Source organism: Lepidochelys olivacea (genome assembly GCF_965140295.1).
Source record: "Lepidochelys olivacea isolate rLepOli2 genome assembly, chromosome: 11".
Lineage (NCBI taxonomy): Eukaryota > Metazoa > Chordata > Testudines > Cheloniidae > Lepidochelys > Lepidochelys olivacea.
Genome location: NC_140421.1, coordinates 4,311,447 through 4,333,350, shown reverse-complemented (window position 1 = coordinate 4,333,350; position 21,904 = coordinate 4,311,447). Strand labels below are relative to the sequence as shown.

General features: G+C 49.9%; 1 protein-coding gene across 1 annotated transcript in view; it reads left to right on the top strand.

Moving 5' to 3' along the window:
- Nucleotides 1-2,978: 2,978 nt before the first annotated feature.
- IGFBP2 (insulin like growth factor binding protein 2) overlaps nucleotides 2,979-21,904 on the top strand; it is a 109,206-nt gene continuing 90,280 nt past the window's right edge. The window contains exon 1 of the mRNA XM_084643949.1: nucleotides 2,979-3,369. Within this exon, the coding sequence (XP_084500075.1) occupies nucleotides 2,988-3,369 (382 nt within the window). The 5' untranslated portion in view covers nucleotides 2,979-2,987. The remainder of the gene's footprint in view (nucleotides 3,370-21,904) is intronic.

Here is a 21,904-nt window from a genome sequence, read left to right as displayed (position 1 = left end):
CCTGTGCCAGCTGGAGTCCAAGGGTCCCAGAGCTCAGGCTCCAGCCCAAGCCTGGAAGTCTACACAGCCATGAAACAGCCCCACAGCCCAAGTCGGCTGGCATGGGCCCGGCGTGGGTTTTTCTTTGCTGCATAGACCTTAAGGGTACATCCCTAACATAGGGTCCTGATCTTGTTTGAAACCTCTAGGTAGCTACTGCCATAGAAATAGTAATAATGTAGCTGCAGTTCTCACGCCTTCTCTCACTAACTTTTCTTTTATCTGGCTGAACTTACAATTGGCTCCCCTATTGCAGTGCATTGACTTTCCTTGGAGCAGAGAGAAGGATTGTTCAGGGGTTAGGGCACAAGCCTCGAACTTGGGAGAACAGAATTCTGCTCTGCCACAGACTCCCGACATGATCTCAGGGGTGGAGGGATGGCTTAGTGGTTTGAGCATTGGCCTGCTAAATCCAGGGTTATGAATTCAGTCCTTGATGGGGCTGTTATAGGGATCTGGGGCAAAAATTGGGGATTGGTTCTGCTTTGACAGGGGGTTGGACTAGATGACCTCCTGAGGTCCCTTCCAACCCTGATATTCTATGAAGTCAATTGGCTTTTGTGTGCCTCAGATCCCTATATGTACTAATACTTCCCTTCCGCACCAGAGTGTTGTGAGGATAAATGCATCAAAGATTGTGAAACACTTTGAGATCTACTGATGAAAAGCACTATATAAGAAATAGGTATTATTCGATCTGCTGGGTACTCATCAGGAGTAGGGACCAGGTCAACCTCCAAAGGTTCTGAGGTTTAGTTCCTTAAGCATCAATATCTGGATACCTCTATGAATTTCTGGAATCTGGGAAATATCACAAGGAGAGGGTTTTGGTCATGTGGTTTGGCACTTCCAGTTTCATCTGGATACAACTATGCCTTTCTGTTGCACCCTCCATCTGAGAATCATTAAGTGTATTACAAACACTTAGGGACCCATGCAAAGGAGAAAGTAGATATGCAGAATGTACCTCCCTGCATCAAGACTTGCTGAATTGGAACATCTCTCCAGAAACTTATTTAAGACCAGTGATCTTTAACAGCAATGAATGCTTCTTATGGACTAAGGAGGAAGCACGGTTTTGTGGTTAAGCCAAAAACCTGGAAAGTAGAAGATCAGGTTTATATTCCTGGCTCTGCAAAAGACTTGGGATGTGCCCTTGAAGAAGTCACTTAACTTCTCAGTGCCTTTGTTTTCACCTCTATAAAATTAGGATAGCACTTCCCTACATCTCAGAGGTGGTGTGAGGCGCTGGAATAGATGGGGCTATTAAAATAATGGGTATGGAAGTTCACCTTCTTCGGGAAACAGAGGGGTGCTGAGATTTCTTATGTATGTTTCAGCCTCAAACTGATTCTGCCTACTCCTTTAGTAGCCGCTTTCAGTCCTTCCATAGCTGGGATGTAGACACCAAGTGCCTGGTTTCTTTCAATCTGCCTGGCCCCGCTGTCAATTTGCTTCTTCCACACGGAGTACACAAGCTGGGCATATCTCAGCAGGCACGCAGAAGGGGCAGCCCTTGATCCCAGTCTCATTCACCCTTCAAAACTCCAGTCGCTTGGCTGACATGGAAGCAAACACCAGCCAGATTCCTTGGCACAGGACCTGGAGCAGCCCCATAACCTGGCACTGGGTGGCGGGGGTATCTCAGCCCTCCGGCACTGGGCGAGACCCGAGCCAAGCGCCCTGGGACTGCGGAGGAGGGTCCAGGAATTTAGTCTGCCGCCCCGCACTCGGTGAGGGGCAGTCCCCGATCCCGATCCCCCCCGCACTGGGCTGGAGGGGGGCAGCCCCCGAGCGCGGCCCCCGCCCCCGGCACTGATCTGGAGGGGGGCAGCCCCGATCCCGACTCCCCCCCCCGGCACTGGGCTGGAGGGGGGCAGCCCCCGAGCTCGGCCCCCGCCCCCCGGCACTGGGCTGGAGGGGGGCAGCCCCCGAGCTTGGCCCCCCCGGCACTGGGCTGGAGGGGAGCAGTCCCCGTTCCCGGCCCCTCCCGGCACGGGGCTGGAGTGGGCAGCCCCTGAGCTCGGCCCCCGCCCCCGACACTGGGCTGGAGGGGGGCAGCCCCCGAGCCCGGCCCCCCCCCGGCACTGGGCTGGAGGGGGGCAGCCCCCGAGATCGCCCCCCCACCCGGCACTGGGCTGGAGGGGGCAGCCCCGATCCCGCCCCCCCCGGCACTGGGCTGGAGGGGGCAGCCCCCCATCCCGCCCCCCCCCCGGCACTGGGCTGGAGGGGGCAGCCCCCCATCCCGCCCCCCCTCGGCACTGGGCTGGAGGGGGTTAGCCCCCGATCCCGCCCCCCCCGGCACTGGGCTGGAGGGGGCAGCCCCCGATCCCGCCCCCCCCGGCACTGGGCTGGAGGGGGTTAGCCCCCGATCCCGCCCCCCCCGGCACTGGGCTGGAGGGGGCAGCCCCCGATCCCGCCCCCCCCGGCACTGGGCTGGAGGGGGCAGCCCCCGATCCCGCCCCCCCGGCACTGGGCTGGAGGGGGCAGCCCCCGATCCCGCCCCCCCCGGCACTGGGCTGGAGGGGGCAGCCCCCCATCCCGCCCCCCCCGGCACTGGGCTGGAGGGGGCAGCCCCCGATCCCGCCCCCCCGGCACTGGGCTGGAGGGGGCAGCCCCCGATCCCGCCCCCCCGGCACTGGGCTGGAGGGGGCAGCCCCCGATCCCGCCCCCCCGGCACTGGGCTGGAGGGGGCAGCCCCCGATCCCGCCCCCCCCGGCACTGGGCTGGAGGGGGCAGCCCCCGATCCCGCCCCCCCCGGCACTGGGCTGGAGGGGGCAGCCCCCCATCCCGCCCCCCCCCGGCACTGTCCAGTAGCGGGGGCCGGGGTGGGCGGGACGGGCGGCTCTAGGACCCGGCGGCGCTGCCGGCTCCCCGGGGGGCCGGGAGGAGGCTGCCACCTGCCCGCCCGCCCGCCCGCCCCGCCGCCCCGCCGCACTCCCGCGACGATGCTGCCGCGGGTCGGTCGCTGCCGCCCGGCTCCGGCCGCCTGGCTCCGGCTGCTGCTGCTGGCGGCGGCGCTGGCGCGGCCGGCGCTGCCCGAGGTGCTGTTCCGCTGCCCGCCCTGCTCCGCCGAGCGCCTGGCCGCCTGCGCCCCGGCCGCCGCCTGCCCGGAGCTGGTGCGGGAGCCCGGCTGCGGCTGCTGCCCGGTCTGCGCCCGCCTGGAGAGCCAGTCGTGCGGGGTGTACACGCCGCGCTGCGCCGCCGGCCTGCGCTGCTACCCGCACCCCGGCGCCGAGCTGCCGCTGCAGGCGCTGGTGCAGGGCCAGGGCACCTGCGCCCGGAGACGGGACGCCGCCGAGTACGGGGCCAGCGCCGAGCCGGGCGCAGGTGAGCGGAGCCGGGGGGGGCAGGTGGGGGGGGCCGGGACAGCGGGGGGGGGAGCGCAGGTGAGGGGAGCCGGGGGGGGCAGGTGAGGGGAGCCGGGGGGGGCGGGACAGCGGGGGGGGAGCGCAGGTGAGGGGAGCCGGGGGGGGCGGGACAGCGGGGGGGGGAGCGCAGGTGAGGGGAGCCGGGGGGGCAGGTGAGGGGAGCCGGGGGGGAGGGCGGGACAGCGGGGGGGGGCGCAGGTGAGGGGAGCCGGGGGGGGCGGGACAGCGGGGGGGGAGCGCAGGTGAGGGGAGCCGGGGGGGCAGGTGAGGGGAGCCGGGGGGGAGGGCGGGACAGCGGGGGGGGGCGCAGGTGAGGGGAGCCGGGGGGGGCGGGACAGCGGGGGGGGCGCAGGTGAGGGGAGCCGGGGGGGGCCGGGACAGCGGGGGGGGCGCAGGTGAGGGGAGCGGGGGGGGCGCAGGTGAGGTGAGTGGGACGGAGGGGGGAGCGCAGGTGAGCGGAGCTGGGGGGGCGGGACAGCGGGGGGGAGGGCAGGTGAGGGGAGCCGGGGGGGCGCAGGTGAGGTGAGTGGGACGGAGGGGGGAGCGCAGGTGAGCAGAACCGGGGGGGCGGGACAGCGGGGCGGAGCGCAGGTGAGGGGAGCCGGGGGGGGCGGGACAGCGGGGGGGGGCGCAGGTGAGGGGATCCGGGGGGGGGCGGGACAGCGGGGGGGGCGCAGGTGAGGTGAGTGGGACGGAGGGGGGAGCGCAGGTGAGCAGAGCCGGGGGGGCGGGACAGCGGGGGGGGAGCGCAGGTGAGGGGAGCCGGGGGGGCGCAGGTGAGGGGAGTGGGACAGTGGGGGGGCGCGCAGGTGAGGGGAGCGGGGGGGCGGGGCAGCGGGGGGGACGCAGGTGAGGGGTGGTGAGGGGAGCCTGGGACGCGCAGGTGAGGGGAGTGGGACAGTGGGGGGGCGCGCAGGTGAGGGGGGCGGGACAGTAGGGGGCACGCAGGTGAGTGGAGCAGGGGCGGGACAGTGGGGGGGCATGCAGGTGAGCGGAGTTGGGGGGGCGCGACAGCGGGGGGGGCGCAGGTGCCCGGAGCCCAGGAGGGTGGGATGGTGGGGGGGCATGTGAGGGGAGTCGGGCTGTGGGACCCCGGTGAGGTGAGGGGGTGTGGGTGTGCATGTGAGGGGATCCCAGTGGGTTGAGGGAAGCTGAGATGAGGGGGAACCTGGAGGGGCAAGTGAGGGGAGTCTGAGGGGGCGGGGGCACTCCAGTGGGGCGAGGAGGACCCCAGTGCGGGAGGGGAGACAGGCTGAGGGGGAACCTGGGGGTTGGGTGAGGAGAGCTGAGGGGGAAGGGGACCCCAGTGGGGTGAGGCTGTCCAGGTGAGGGGGAACTTGGGGGGTGAGTGAGGAAAGCTCACTGTGGGCGAGCCAGGGGATGCAAGTGAGAGGGACCCCAGTGGGGAGAAGGGAGCTGAGGCAAGGGGACCCTGGGGGGGGGGCAGGTGAGGGAGATCTCAGTGTGGTGAAGGGAGCTAGGCTGAGGGGGAGTCCAGGGGGGTGGCTCAGGGGAAGCCCGAGGGAGGGGTAGTGAGGGGAGCTGGGCTGATGGGGAGCCTGGGGAGTGGATGAGGGGAGCCGGGGGCGCGACTGCTGAGGGGAGCAATGAAACAGCCCCAGGTTGGCTGGCATGGGCCAGTAGTGGGTTTTTCTTTGCTGTGTAGACATACCCTGAGGGTACATTGCTAACACAATGGCTGTGTCTACACTGCCACTTTCAGCACTAAAACTTTAGTCGTTCAAGGTTGTGAAAAAACACCCCCCCTCCGCCCCCAAAGCGAAAAAAGCTTTAGTGCTGAAAAGCACCGTTATAGGCAGCGCTTTATCGCCGGGATAAAGCTACCACCCTTCGTTAGGAGTGGTTATTTTTTATCACTGGGAGAGCTCTCCCCCGGGGATAAAGCGCATCTACATTGCCCATGTCACAGTGCTGCCTGATCTTGTTTGGAGCTTCTAGGTAGCATAAAGTGTGTAAAGATCTTTAGAAAGCCAGAACTCTTGAGAACACTGTTGATGTGAAATCTTGCTCAGCTTAAAGAAAACAAATGTCAATAGTCTGATTTTACACTCTCCAGAAAATTGTGGACACTTAGGTTTGTCATCTCGAGTTGACTTTCCAGTTTTTACTTGTGCTGTTAGAAGGGGGAGAGGGAGAGAAAAGCACAATAACTTCTGTACAAATGTAAGTGTAAGTAAGGGGTTTCCTTACTGAATGCTGTTTTCTTGCATTTGTGGGTTTCTCTCAGAGCTTTTGTTACTTCAGTGGGGTTTTTTGTCTGGTTTTAAGTTTCTTGTTTCCTTGCAGTTTGTGCAATTTTTTATATATATACATACAGACACACACACACACAATAACAAATTTTAAAAACACTTTAGTGCTCTGTATGTGTTACTCTGTAATGCGCATAGGGATAAATAATGGCAAATGGAGCAGAATAAAGCAAGCTGTTTTAATACTCAGAGCTGAGCATGTCTTTGCAAAAGGAGTTGGACATCCTCTTGCACCAAAGAGAGAAGGATTCAGTCATTTCGAGCTGCATAAGTTTTAACAGGTTGTTGCAACCATTGTGGGGGAGTTCCTAATAGCAGAAAAAACTGTCAGCTTCCCCTGATGTTCTTTTGTTGAAATTCATACTGTACCTTCTAGCTGCAACATGCACCCAAAATAAGGATGGAAGAGGTTTGTTTTTCCATTTCAAACAGTAACAGAGAACCATGAAATTCATTCTGCTCAGTTCTCAAGTTTGAGGAGTTGGGGAGAATCAAATTCTCTTTCAGCCGCTGATGTCAAATAGTTTGAAGCATGCTGTGTTGTGAGAGCAGTTTTCTCTTGCAAAAAGGCAGGTGCTGATCCTTCCTTTTTATGCATTTCAAGGAATTCACCCTGTCTTCACCCTTCCAGTTTGAAAAGTCTCCTTTTGCTGGTTGGGGATTGGAATGTGAAACTCATATGTTGCTCTTTAAATTAGAGGGTTGGCAAGTTATTTTATATCTGATGAGAGGCAGGAAGGTTGCCCAAGTGAAACAAGGAATAAGACTCTGAAAATTCTCCTGCTGTGGGATCCAGCATTGTTTAGTCTTCCACTTAGGTCTGCGATGCCAATCCAGAAATGGTTGTAGGCAGAAAGAAACATAAACCACCACACAGCTAGGAAACGTGCAGCGCTGCTCGTTGCACAAGGGGTTTGGAGTAATTTGAAGCTGTTGGGAATGTCGGAAGAAAATAGCAGTCAGTGAAAACCTGTGTGAGAATTTATAGATGCACCCTTGGGGCCTGATGCCACAGAGTGCGGAGTGCTCTCAACTCCCACAGAAGCTGGAAGCTGAGATGCTCAGCCCCTCGCAGGATCTGGTCTGCAGCAATAGTTTTGATGCCATTGAAATTGTACTCTTCTTTTACAGTTTATTTTACATCATTTTATAGTAAATTTTACGCTCTGCTCACTGTAACTGTATAAGCTAGGGAACAAATTTGTTGCCATCTATCTAAAGTGCTTATATGGCTCCCACCATATCTGAGGATCTCAGAATCTTTAACACATATATCCTTACAGCATCCTTGGGAGGTAGTTAAAATGCTGTTATCTCCATTTTACAGATGGGAAACCAAGGTACAGAGAGACTGAGTTGCCCAAAGTCACACAGGAAGCCTGTAGCAGAGCAGGGATTTGAACCTGGGTCTCCCAAAGGCCAATATAGCTAGACCATTCTTATTCTCTGATCGCTGTTCTAAAGACCATATGAAATGATTTGGTGAGTTTCAGTCTCTTTCTGAGAGGATGAGTGTCCAGATTGCTGTTTTTATTGAAATGTCTTTAGCCTTCCAGATCTTTCACAGTTTTCCAGAGGCTGTAGCAGCTAGTCTGATTCTTCTTATCATCTTTACAATTCTCATTCTTCAGTACTAGTCCTCCAAGGTCCGCAATTTTTTCCATTTCTTCTAGTTCTTTGTCTCTGAGTTTGACCTTTATCTCTTTCTTTTATCTTCCAGTGGTCATAAGTTTTGTCTTCTCTGTGCTGATCTTCAAACCAAATTTTCTGCTTTTCCAGTCTACCTGGTCAGTTGTTATCTATAAATCTTCCTCGGTCAAAGCTGTGAGGTCAATATCATTTCGTGAATCTACAAACAAAAATCAGCATACAGGAGACGACTGCCATGCTGATAACCGTTGTATCGGTTGGAATGCGGAAGTATGAGGAAAGCAGATGAACGAAAGATTTTGACCGCAGAAATAAGCTGACTTGGGGCATACTGAGAGTTTCAAGACTGTAGGAAATAAAAATGAAGAGATAGGAAAACAGAGGAAGAAATAACACTGTTACAGGAGATTCAAGAAAGATGACTGCAGTGGTTAGGACATGTGCCAAGAATGGACCCAGAAAGGATACCGTAGATGGCAATACATTCCTGTGTGCAAAGAACTAGAAATAGAGGAAGCTGTGAATCTGGCACCAGATAGAAAATGGTGGGAAGATTTAATTTGGCCCCATTGTCACTGTTGAGCTGATGGGTGTGAATCAAAGAGAAAGGAAAGAAGTGTTCAGATTACAAACACACAACTCCAGTCAAAATAATTGTCTTTCTCTTACACCGTTTTAGAGAGGCCAAGGACTGAATGGGCCATAGAGACTGTTCTTTTGCATTTTTGCCCTTAGAGGTGATCACTCCAGGGCAGGGGTGAGGTTCACTGCTAGGAGGCAGTGTAAGAGAAAGCTTGCTGTAATAATTCAGTGCATAGGAGTATGGGAATGAGAAATACTGGTTTTGCCATGTTGAATTTAAATTATTACTGGGACACCTAGGCAGTGTCTTCACTAGGACAAAAGGTGTGTTCCTAATCTGTGTTAGCTAATTTGAGGCAAAATCTTAGCTGGTTTGTAGTTTTCACATGTTAGCAGATTGAAATAAAGACTATGGGGAGACTAGACTTTAACTTGACCAGCTAACTTGTGTGAAAACTACAAATTGCTTTGTCTTCTTCACTAGGATTTGATCTTGAGTTAGCTGACCCAAATGGAGAGAACATCTTTTTTTCCTTATTGCAGATTAGGCTTTAGGGTTAAACCATGCTTCTAATTCTGAAAAGTGGCTTTAAAGATGGTACTCTGCATTGTAGGGTTCCTTGTTTGTGTCTCAATTATTCTAGCTCAAATTTAGCAAAAAGACTGTTTTTCTAACTGCCAGAGCAGCAGAATCAGCTTGGGATCATGGGATGTAAAAGTCAACCTTTGTTTTTTCTGGCTCATGTATCATCACTAGTAATCAGGGCCTTGTGTACTTTGCAATTCCAAGTCCGTAGAAACTGTCACAGAATTCACCCTTTGCCACTGACTTATGCTCCAGAATATCAGCTTTCATTTAAAAATAAGTTTCTAGGTCTTACGATTGCAAAGCAATCCTTCCAAACGTTAACTAATCAGACAGCCTGAAACAATAGGTTGGAAAGGTGGAAACTGGCCCATTCACCTCAATAGGGTGTTAACTTTGAAAGCTAATAATACAAACATCAGCATCAGAATAGTTAACTTTTTCACCGTGGATCATTGTAACATCCAGCTAAAGTGCTTATTTGACAAACTCCAAATGCCTCACATCCTTGAGGGCCAAAGACCAAAAAAATCTCCATCTTCCACCCAACAACTGCTAGACTACAGTTAAGCATTTTCAATCCAGATTTGTATCTCATATTGACAATTACAAATATAGAGGTAACATAAAATAAATTGAATGTACTATTAACTCGAAAAACACTGGGCAATGTAGTGAGGGTGTCTTTCATTTCCATCTTTGATCCAGTGAAGACCTCTGTGTTTTAATTTCTCTCAAGATGCTGCAAAATCTCCAGTCTTGTGCTGAAGTGCTGCAGAACGCAGGGCTCTTGCCACAAAAGTTAGGTTACACTTTGTGTGGACCACACATGAGTTTCCAGAAATTAAAATAACTTCAAATGGAATGTATTTAACCACTCTGTTGATGATGCATGAGCCAGAATAGAATACAGCTCATTCTCTCATCCTTGCTGTGTGGTGCTTCCAGAAGGTTGGTCATCTTCTTCGTATGGCTGATGTAGAGTAACTACTTTAATTTTACATTCAGATGGTTAAGCCAGATAATTGTGTCAGGAGTACCAGAGTGTATCACTGTGATGTCTCCTTTGTATTCGTGAATCGGGCATTGAGCAGTTCCATGATCTGTTCAGGGTGATCGCAGTCACACACTGGAGAGTCTTTAATTTTCCATTTGTGCAGCAAGTATGCGTATCTGCTACGATTTGTGCAGATGCAGTTTAGGGTTGCCCAGGAGCTTCGCAGGAAATCAAAGCCAGGGGTCTACTGCATCAGGTCTTTCTCAAGGTGTGTATTTGTGACTTCTTGTGAACTCAGTTTCGCTTTCCAAGCTTCATCAGATGTGAAGTTGCATTGGCGAAGGTTAAATGCATGGGTCCAGAAAGGCTTACATGACTTCAGGTGGTGGTGAGGGGCATTGTTAAGGTTCCGTTGGATGGGGAGATGTTCATTTTCCACGATCCCGAAGCGTTGAGGCATCACGGCGAATGGATGGGGGAGCAATGTGCGACAGAAGCGGCAGCCAAGGTGTTGGTGTCAACTTGAGGGTTCTAGTGATTCACTGCGTTGCAGTGTTCAGTTGGACATCAACAAGTTCTGGTCCATAAGGGTGCACAGAACTCGGCTACGGAGTATATCAGGACCATCACTGATCTCCGTATCACTGATGCTGATGCTCCCCAGCTTGTGCTTCCCAGTTTCTGGACCAGGTTGACCCCTGTTTTCTTGTTGGCGGTTACCTTCTTCAGATGGTCGTGGAAGGTTTAGTGTGCGATCCAGCTTCACTTGGAGCAAGTAGTGGGTTGGTTAATCTATGTAAGCTTTTTTGGAGCAGGATGTGTCTGTACAGGACCTAGCACAATGGGACAACAAATAATAAATAATTATGAAGCAGCTCATTGAATATAACATAACAATTCCTGTCTCCACACACTTTCTCCTCACTGAGGTGACAGTGGTGGTTTGTAGGAAGGGGTGAAGATTTTGAAGACTTCAGGACGCTTACTAAAGAAGTGTTTTATTTTTGTCCTGTCCGTTGGCAAATGTTCTGTTTCCTCCTTGTCCCAAGAGGCAATTGTTTCTTTTCCTCTTGGTTCCAGTTTGTTGCTAACTAAAAGCGGTATTTGCTGAGGGAATAGTTAGAAGTTCTGGCTGAGAGAAACTTCATGTCATTTGTTTTATCCACATCCAGGAATTGAGCTCGGATAAACAATGAGAAGGGAGAACAGTGAAAAATGGAGCATAGGGGGTGTATTTATTTATGAAACTTTGCACTAGAGATTGTCAAATGATTAGCTGTGGTTTGTTTATCTGACTAGTTTAGCCATTGCATTTGCTCACAAGTTATTCGTGAACATAATGTGATTTTTACAAATTTGTTTTTTTATTCTAATTGTTTACAGACTCTTTTGTACAAACATTTTAGCTGATAGAACTTCTTGTTTATGAATATTCAGAGTATTTGCTATTTGTGTCATATGCTAGCTCTTGTAAATCACATGATATTTTTTCTGTTCTTGACTGGTTGATCTTAGCTTCATGAAGAGGAGGAAGGCCAAATAAACCATTGGCACTTTGATTCTTTCAGAGAAATTATGTGAACACGTTAGGTAAAGAGAGAGAGAGAGAGAGACGCGCACAGATGGAATTAAAGTTTGAGGACATTGTAAAGCTTTTCTTTCATACTAGAAAGAGCATTGGATCCAGTTATGTACCTAGATCCAAGATTTAAAACCACCTAGGTTTTCTTTCTCTGACTGAGAAAGATAAGCTATATCTATAGGCAGTTTAGCAGACTTCACATGTGTTTGTTTCTTGTCCTAGTTGCACAAAGTAATTGTGTGTGTGTGTGTGTGTAGGTAGAACTGTTTTCAAAGGTGTTTTCACACACATTCACCTGGCTTTTCCTTGGTTGCTGCTGTGTTACATGTCTCATGCACAACAGTATTTAATGCATCTGCCAAGAGTATGAATTGAATCCGTTGGTCTCTTTTATTACACATTATCACCAGCTGCTCACATCTGTTAATAGTTGTAGATGTGTGCTCAGGCTTGCAGTTGCCAGTTGAGGCTTTAAATATATTGCTTTTTCTTGTTGGGTTAGCTGTATTAATGGCAGGTCTCTGGCCCAGGTAATCTGGGAAAGTGCTCTATTAATTGCCCCACTCCAAACAATAACATGCTGTTTCATATGTCTGCCAAATGCACTTATTTGCTCTAGGACTCTCGCACCCCTCTCAAAATTCACAACAATCGTTTGTATCAGGAAAACATAATAGTTCTTGTACATGCATGGTCCAGTGTGAAAAGAGTGAAATATCTTTCATAACTGGGGTGTGCAGAGGTTAGGGGACAAACCCCTCCCCTTGTTGTATTGATGATATTAAGCAGTGTCTCATAGTAATTGCCTGGACTGTTTGGTCAAAAGCACGCATGAGGAGTAAACAAGGCAGTTATAGCAAAACTAGAAGTAAAGTGAGGTCTGTGATTTCAAAGATTAGTCCCTGGAAAGATACTAGGGGACAGCCCGAAGGTGGTCAGTTCCAGGAAAGCGTCATCCTCACACTCTGTTGTTTGTGGTAGTGGCAGAACACAGCGAACTGCTGCCCAGAAATACCAGTCTTATTTGCACAGGTTGATTGTGAAAAGCAGGAAGTCAGAGGCTAGGGGAGCCTTGTTTTGAGTATTTGTATATAGAAGATCTAGCAAATGTTCTTGTCACACTCTGCTGCCTCCTTCTGTATTGGATCTGCAGCTGAGTCTGGAGGGGGTTAAACTGCTGGGAGAGAGAAAGATCATGTTACTACCACCACAGGGCAAGTTACTCCTAACGACATGAGGGTCACCTGTAGAATGGCCCTGGGAATAAAAATTACGGCACTTGACCTGCTCCCCTTTCCCCATGTGGCGGGTGAGAGCTTTGGGAAGCAGATGGCTGCTGCCTCTCCACTGCGACAGGTTCCAAGCCATTCCTTTTCTCCCCCTCCCCCCCCTTAAAAAGGCTGCCAGAACTTTGCCAAACAGTGCAGACTGTAATATGGCATGGCGTTGGGCAGTATGAGGGCGTGCCTCGCAATGCCTATGGTGTATCTGTTGCTCTTATTTAAACACCCTCTAATTTGTCAATTCGTTTCTAGTTAAGTGTACAGTCTCACTCGAGCCATGTACAGAGGTGCTATTCCCCGTCACCCACCCCGATCCAGGGAATGATGCTTCTTTGTATGCATCTCAGCTTCACGCTGACATATTTTTGCTGCCATATCACAATGCAAAATTATATCCAGTTTTAGGCCTGTCACCTTCACGCCACCTTCTTTGCCAGGCACTTTAGAACTGGGAAAGGAGCAAGTCAAATGACTACTCCTAAGGCTTGTACAGTGTCTCTCCATATTCAGTCACGTATGTTCTTGCCACATATGTATTGTGGCAATCTCCCTTGAAGGTGTTTTCTATGTGATTCGCCCGTTATTCATGGCATGAGCAAAAGTGAGAGCCGTAACTTTTCCCCAGAATTTATCCTTTGACCTGATGGTAGGCTGGTTTTCACCACAGGGAGCTTTACAGTATGCATTAATGGCAATTTCTTCACTCCTCAGAGAATTGTGTAAATACAATACCTCATTCTATGTGATTCACATAATACAGGCAGGTTTTTGGGACTGGGCTTGGAGGAGCAGGAGGATCTCTCCATTTGAAACTACAAAGGGGATTTGAGGGAGACAGTCTGGAGCTTCCTGAGCTGGAATTTGTCTAGGATGCCAAGGTTGATTTCTCATCTCTTAATGTCCCCAAACAATTTATATCTCCTGTAGGAATGGCATATCTAGCAGCAAAACACCAACCCTACACTATCCCCAGCCCTGGGGCTACCACTTCAAGCATCTCATTAAGATTTTCCTTTGTGGGTTCCTGTCCAAGGAACTGGCCAAGCCTAACCTTGTTTAGCCTCAGAGCTCTCTTACAGTAACACGCCAAAGTGGAATGGCTGTTGTAACATGATCTAATAAGGGTGAGGTGAAGGTTCCTTTTTAATGTTACTTAGAATTTTACACTCACTGCTTCAGTTTGTGTGAAAATCCAGGAAAAATTGAAAATGACGATCTGTTATTTTATTGTATTTATTATTTGATCAAATCCAGAGGCTAGCAAGTCCTTGTGTAGAGACCAGCAGAAAGCAAGGTCCTTCCTTTATGAGATTGCAATGGAAGTTAGCTATATTAAAAAGAAAAGAGTTAGCAATCAAGGTACTTTCTTATGGAAAGAGATGGAATATTGGGCTAAATAACAATGATCCCAAATCACTTTTGCAAATGGTACAATAATGTTTCAGCATTTCAGCCATTATTCATAGCAAAGCTGCGTTGTGCCTCTTGGCTGGTAAAATTATGTATTTGCTGCCTAGTCTGTCTAGTCAAAGATTCTTGTGGCATTAATTCTTTTTTGAGGAGCACTTTCTTTGTATTTGATTACAGAACCAATAACTGGAGTCTGGTCAGTAGTGACGCTCTTTGTAGACTGTGCATGTGGGAATTGGGCTATGTTGAAATTAGTATTGTTTAGTCTTGCAGTTTTCTGTTCATACAACATCTCTGGAGGGATAGCAGAAATATAATGTTTTTCCTAGAAATTAATACTGTGTCCACATCATATTTGTGTTCAAAGACAATTTTTTGAGAATTTTATGTGAGATTTTGTAGCTTTTTCAGGCCATCCAGTAGATATGGCACATATAGCCCAGTTACATATTGTTGCAAATTTTTGACCACCATGTTTGTCAATATGTTGCAGGTCTTGGCCACTCAGAAATTTCACAAGGGGACAGTACTCATATCCTCCTGCTCCAAAGGCCTCTGCCACTTTAAATAAAGGAGAATCACCTTTAGCTACGAGAAGTATTGGATCTGTGATGCACAGTTGAGCAGTTCTGGTTCCATCCATTAGAGAACAGTGGTCTCACACAGACAGACTGAACCCTCTACACTCACAGCCCCTCTCCCAGACACACCAGTCCAGCGGTATATTTACATATTTCTAAACTCATCTTTGATTTAGGCAGCTGTAAAAAATGGCCATTATGAGCAGAATCACTGCAGTATTGGCAGTGTTGGATGCAACGTTTGACTTCATTCTGTTGGTAAGGAGTTAAACCGTGGTGCGGTTTGTGGGGAGATTGCATGCCAGACCTGTATATTTATAGTCAGAGCCTAGAGAGAGAGAAATCTGCTAGGTCCAAACTAGTCCATCTCTCTGGGGTCAGTCTAGGATGTCCCTCTACAGTATATTCTCAAGTGTTCTGTCCATTCTAGTTTTAATTGCCCCAGTGATAAAGCACTTTTGCAACCAGTCCATCCTAACAGATTCCTCTCACCTCAGTGTTAGAGGAGTTTTCCTGATAACCATCCTACATTTTCCTTTTGCCATTTCATAGTAAGACAGGACAGGCACTTAAGTCCCAAAGCACTGACAATATGCTTGTCTCAAGCTGGCCGGACAGTGCAATATGCAGTAGAGTGAGCTATCAAACTAATTTTTGTTATTTTCTGGGTGTCCTTCAGACCCTTATCAGAATTTAAAAGGTGATGCACACGCCTCTATTTCCTCTCTCCTCACCCGTTGCCTCTTCGTCTTCAATCTAGTGGCACTGCATCACAGCCACTTTGTCTGGAGGGGAGTCTCCAGAGCCTGTCATTGCTGCTCTGTGAAGTGTGATTATAACTCAGAATGTGATTCGAAAAATGGCATGGTGGGGCTCCATGTTTACTGGATCGATTTTTCTCTGTTTCTAAATACAAATATTTCTTTTTTCTAATTGCCAGCCCTGCGTATTCCACCTAGGACATGAGTGTCGAGCTGGGGTTTTGCATTGTCACCAGTAATAAAAGATTCAAAAATTGGAACTTGGAGATTTCTGATGTGTTTTCCAGAGTAGAATCCATCTCTTTAATGCAGAGCTCTGATTACTCTTTAGGGGTAACAGAGTAAAGGTAGTAAAAAATTATTTTTGTCAGTAAAATCAGCAGATTTAACTCAAAAAGAAAAGGAGTACGTGTGGCACCTTAGAGACTAACCAATTTATTTGAGCATAAGCTTTCGTGAGCCACAGCTCACTTCATCGATGAAGTGCATCTGATGAAGTGAGCTGTGGCTCACGAAAGCTTATGCTGAAGTAAATTGGTTAGTCTCTAAGGTGCCACAAGTCCTCCTTTTCTTTTTGCGAATACAGACTAACAAGGCTGCTCCTCTGAAACCAGATTTAACTCAGATTACACATAGGAAGAATCTTACCGAGTAAGAAGATGCCATTCTGCATACTCGCTTACCTGACAATAACCACAGTTTAATTATCTGAAGGGATCTCTGCTGAGTAATGGGAGGCGCACTACCTTTCTCTCCTTCCTCCTCTGCCCCATTAGTGAAGTTACTCTGGATTTATGCTAGTATAACTGGGACCAGGATCGGGTTCACTGGGCCTGATTCTCCTCTCACTTACTGAGTCACGGATTTTAGTGGAGATGCTCCTGATTTGCATTCATGTCAGTGAGAGGAGAATCAAGCCCATTGCCTCTAAGTAGGATTCAGTTCCGTGTACCTGTTCCTTTAGAACACAGCCCTGGTCTACACTAGGACTTTAGGTCGAATTTAGCAGCATTAAATCGATGTAAACCTGCACCCGTCCACACGATGAAGCCCTTTATTTCGACTTAAAGGGCTCTTAAAATCGATTTCCTTACTCCACCCCTGACAAGTGGATTAGCGCTTAAATTGGCCTTGCCGGCTTGAATTTGGGGTACTGTGGACACAATTCGCCATATTGGCCTCCGGGAGCTATCCCAGAGTGCTCCGTTGTGACCGCTCTGGACAGCACTCTCAACTCAGATGCACTGGCCAGGTAGACAGGAAAAGAACCGTGAACTTTTGAATCTCATTTCCTGTTTGGCCAGCGTGGCAAGCTGCAGGTGACCATGCAGAGCTCATCAGCAGAGGTGACCATGATGGAGTCCCAGAATCGCAAAAGAGCTCCAGCATGGACCGAACGGGAGGTACGGGATCTGATCGCTGTATGGGGAGAGGAATCCGTGCTATCAGAACTCCGTTCCAGTTTTCGAAATGCCAAAACCTTTGTCAAAATCTCCCAGGGCATGAAGGACAGAGGCCATAACAGGGACCCGAAGCAGTGCCGCGTGAAACTGAAGGAGCTGAGGCAAGCCTACCAGAAAACCAGAGAGGCGAACGGCCGCTCCGGGTCAGAGCCCCAAACATGCCGCTTCTATGATGAGCTGCATGCCATTTTAGGGGGTTCAGCCACCACTACCCCAGCCGTGTTGTTTGACTCCTTCAATGGAGATGGAGGCAATACGGAAGCAGGTTTTGGGGACGAAGAAGATGATGATGATGATGATGATGAGGTTGTAGATAGCTCACAGCAAGCAAGCGGAGAAACCGGTTTTCCCGACAGCCAGGAACTGTTTCTCACCCTGGACCTGGAGCCAGTACCCCCCGAACCCACCCAAGGCTGCCTCCTGGACCCAGCAGGCAGAGAAGGGACCTCTGGTGAGTGTACCTTTTAAAATACTATACATGGTTTAAAAGCAAGCATGTGAAAGGATTACTTTGCCCTGGCATTCGCGGTTCTCCTGGATGTACTCCCAAAGCCTTTGCAAAAGGTTTCTGGGGAGGGCAGCCTTATTGCGTCCTTCATGGTAGGACACTTTACCACTCCAGGCCAGTAACACGTACTTGGGAATCATTGTAGAACAAACCATTGCAGTGTATGTTTGCTGGCATTCAAACAACATCCGTTCTTTATCTCTCTGTGTTATCCTCAGGAGAGTGAGATATAATTCATGGTCACCTGGTTGAAATAGGGTGCTTTTCTTCAGGGGACACTCAGAGGAGCCCGTTCCTGCTGGGCTGTTTGCCTGTGGCTAAACAGAAATGTTCCCCGCTGTTAGCCACAGGGAGGGGGGGAAGGTTGAGGGGGTAGCCACGCGGTGGGGGGAGGCAAAATGCGACCTTGTAACGAAAGCACATGTGCTATGTATGTAATGTTAACAGCAAGGTTTACCCTGAAAGAGTGTAGCCACTGTTTTATAAAATGTGTCTTTTTAAATACCGCTGTCCCTTTTTTTTTCTCCACCAGCTGCATGTGTTTCAATGATCACAGGATCTTCTCCTTCCCAGAGGCTAGTGAAGCTTAGAAAGAAAAAAAAACGCACTCGCAATGAAATGTTCTCCGAGCTCATGCTGTCCTCCCACATTGACAGAGCACAGACGAATGCGTGGAGGCAAATAATGTCAGAGTGCAGGAAAGCACAAAATGACCGGGAGGAGAGGTGGCGGGCTGAAGAGAGTAAGTGGAGGGCTGCAGAGAGTAAGTGGCGGGCTGAAGACAGGGCTGAAGCTCAATTGTGGCGGCAGCATGATGAGAGGAGGCAGGATTCAATGCTGAGGCTGCTAGAGGACCAAACCAGTATGCTCCAGTGTATGGTTGAGCTGCAGCAAAGGCAGCTGGAGCACAGACTGCCACTACAGCCCCTGTGTAACCAACCACCCTCCTCCCCAAGTTCCATAGCCTCCACAGCCAAACGCCCAAGAACGCGGTGGGGGGGCCTCCGGCCAACCAGCCACTCCACCACAGAGGATTGCCCAAAAAAAAGAAGGCTGTCATTCAATAAATTTTAAAGTTGTAAACTTTTAAAGTACTGTGTGGCATTTTCCTTCCCTCCTCCACCACCCCTCCTGGGCTACCTTGGTAGTCATCCCCCTATTTGTGTGATGAATGAATAAAGAATGCATGAATGTGAAGCAACAATGACTTTATTGCCTCTGCAAGTGGTGATTGAAGGGAGGAGGGGCGGGTGGTTAGCTTATAGGGAAGTAGAGTGAACCAAGGGGCGGGGGGTTTCATCAAGGAGAAACAAACAGAACTTTCACACCGTAGCCTGGCCAGTCATGAAACTGGTTTTCAAAACTTCTCTGATGCGTACCGCGCCCTCCTGTGCTCTTCTAACTGCCCTGGTGTCTGGCTGCGCGTAACCAGCAGCCAGGCGATTTGCCTCAACCTCCCACCCCGCCATAAACGTCTTCCCCCTTACTCTCACAGATATTGTGGAGCACACAGCAAGCAGTAATAACAGCGGGAATATTGGTTTCGCTGAGGTCTAAGCGAGTCAGTAAACTGCGCCAGCGCGCCTTTAAACGTCCAAATGCACATTCTACCACCATTCTGCACTTGCTCAGCCTGTAGTTGAACAGCTCCTGACCACTGTCCAGGCTGCCTGTGTACGGCTTCATGAGCCATGGCATTAAGGGGTAGGCTGGGTCCCCAAGGATACATATAGGCATTTCAACATCCCCAACAGTTATTTTCTGGTCTGGGAATAAAGTCCCTTCCTGCAGCTTTTGAAACAGACCAGAGTTCCTGAAGATGTGAGCGTCATGTACCTTTCCCGGCCATCCCACGTTGATGTTGGTGAAACGTCCCTTGTGATCCACCAGAGCTTGCAGCACTATCGAAAAGTACCCCTTGCGGTTTATGTACTCGGCGGGTTGGTGCTCCGGTGCCAAGATAGGGATACGGGTTCCGTCTATAGCCCCACCACAGTTAGGGAATCCCATTGCAGCAAAGCCATCCACTATGACCTGCACATTTCCCAGGGTCACTACCCTTGATATCAGCAGATCTTTGATTGCGTGGGCTACTTGCATCACAGTAGCACCAACAGTAGATTTGCCCACTCCAAATTGATTCCCAACTGACCGGTAGCTGTCTCGCGTTGCAAGCTTCCACAGGGCTATCGCCACTCGCTTCTCAACTGTGAGGGCTGCTCTCATCTTGGTATTCATGCGCTTCAGGGCAGGGGAAAGCAAGTCACAAAGTTCCATGAAAGTGCCCTTACGCATGCAAAAGTTTCGCAGCCACTGGGAATCGTCCCAGACCCGCAACACTATGCGGTCCCACCAGTCTGTGCTTGTTTCCCGAGCCCAGAATCGGCGTTCCACAGCATGAACCTGCCCCATTAGCACCATGATGCATGCATTGGCAGGGCCCATGCTTTCAGAGAAATCTGTGTCCATATCCTGATCACTCACGTGACCACGCTGACGTCGCCTCCTCGCCTGGTATCGCTTTACCAGGTTCTGGTGCTGCATATACTGCTGGATAATGCGTGTGGTGTTTAATGTGCTCCTAATTGCCAAAGTGAGCTGAGCGGCCTCCATGCTTGCCTTGGTATGGCATCCGCACAGAAAAAAGGCGCGGAATGATTGTCTGCCATTGCTCTGATGGAGGGAGGGGCGACTGACGACACGGCTTACAGGGTTGGCTTCAGAGAGCTAAAATCAACAAAGGGGATGGCTTTACATCAAGGAGTATTTCAGGCAGGACTTCACGGAGGGTTCCAATAAGAAATGGTGCACCTAAGTTATTGTTCTTATTGGAACAAGGAGGTTAGCCTGGCCTCTGATTGATACATGGCTAGATTTACCTCGCTGCACCTTCTCTGTGAGTGACTGCAGTGTGACCTAGAGGAATGAGTCCCCTAGACAGGGGAGGAGGCAAATGAGTACAAAACAAATCTGGTCTGTTTCTTGTTTTGATCCACTCCATCTATCTTTTACATCTTTGGCTGGCAGCAGACGGTGCAGAAGGACTGCATGCCATCCACATCTCATGCCTGCCTGGCAGAAGATGGTACAATACGACTGCTAGCAATCCTCATCTCTTGCCTGCCTGGCAGAAGATGGTACGGTACGACTGCTAGCAATCTGTATCGCCTGCCTGCTCACCATAAGACGGTTCAATAGGACTGACTGCAGGACTAAAGAGAATGACCTGGTCAAGTCACTCCAAATTTAGTCCCTGCGCCCATGTCTGCCCGGGCACTCCCAGCCGACGTGGCCAGAAGCACCTCGGACACGACGAGGATGACTACCAGTCGTATTGCACCGTCTGCTGCCAAAAGGCAAGGGGTTGCTGCTACTGTGTAGCAATACCATACCACGTCTGCCAGCACCCAGGAGACATAGGGTGACAGTTACCTGAGCGGGCTCCATGCTTGCCGTGGTATGGCGTCTGCACAGGTAACTCAGGAAAAAAGGCACGAAACGATTGTCTGCCCTTGCTTTCATGGAGGGAGGGAGGGAACGGGGGCCTGACGATATGTACCCAGAACCACCCGCGACAATGTTTTAGCCCCATCAAGCATTGGGATCTCAACCCAGAATTCCAATGGGCAGCAGAGACTGTGGGAACTGTGGGATAGCTATCCGCAGTGCAATGCTTTGGAAGTCGACTCTAGCCTCGGTACTGTGGAAGCGCTCCGCCGAGTTAATGCACTTAATGCACTTAGAGCATTTTCTGTGGGGACACACACACTCAAATATATAAAACCGATTTCTAAAAAACCGACTTCTATAAATTAGACCTTATTCCGTAGTGTAGATATACCCACAGATGTAGGGCTAGATTGTGATCTGAGTTATCCGTTGAAACTCTGTAGAAGTCCTTGATTGCACCATGTGATAGGAAAATATTGCTGCACAGTGTGCAGGGAATGCCCTATATCTTTTAAGACCTAAATATAACTCCTGAGGCCAGTGGAGCTACTCTGAATTTACACTAGTGTAACCGACCAAAATTTGACCCTGTAGAGAGTTACTTTAGAGTCTCCCTCCTTTTGAATTGAATTGAAGGTGTCTTTTGAGTCGTACAGAGCTGAATGGCGGTTGTGTGTGAAGTGTGAGAGGCAATGTGTGCTAACTTAGGGAAAATGGAGACTGACAAATTTATCAGACGGATGTCAGTTCTCCCACACATCCACTCCCCCATGGATGTGCCCACACCTCAATCCTTTCAGTTAGCTTTCCGCTCTTCCTCTCCACCTGGTGCCTTTTACCTTAGACCTGGCACTGGACCATTTAAAAACAAACAAGTGAAAATTAAAAAGTATCTCCTAGTAACAAACAAGAAAAGTAGGACAAGTATCAACCGCTTATACTGTGGCCTTTCCTTGCAAAATAGGATGAAGCAACAGCTGAGGTCCCTTCTTTTTGCTAGCTGCTCCTATTCCCTGTCAATTCTCTCCCAGCTACTCCCTAGCGTATTTTTTCATTCTTTGCTAAGTTATCTGTCTAACTTAGATTAGAATTTCCTTGGAGAAGGGATAGTATGTTCTTTCTTCTCTGACCAGTGTCATGGACTTTGATGGGGCGTGCATGCATACACACACACATATATATATATATATAAAGGAGTTGTCGGTCTCTCTTGAAACTGTTCGACTGCATGAATGGTCCCAGGCTTCCTCCAACCTAAATTTTAGCAGGTTAGGCACGTTCAGCCAAGACAATGTTATACTTGTCTGAATATCCCTTTCCGCTTTTAATGAGATGTTCTGTGTCATCTCACTTGCAGGGAATAACCTG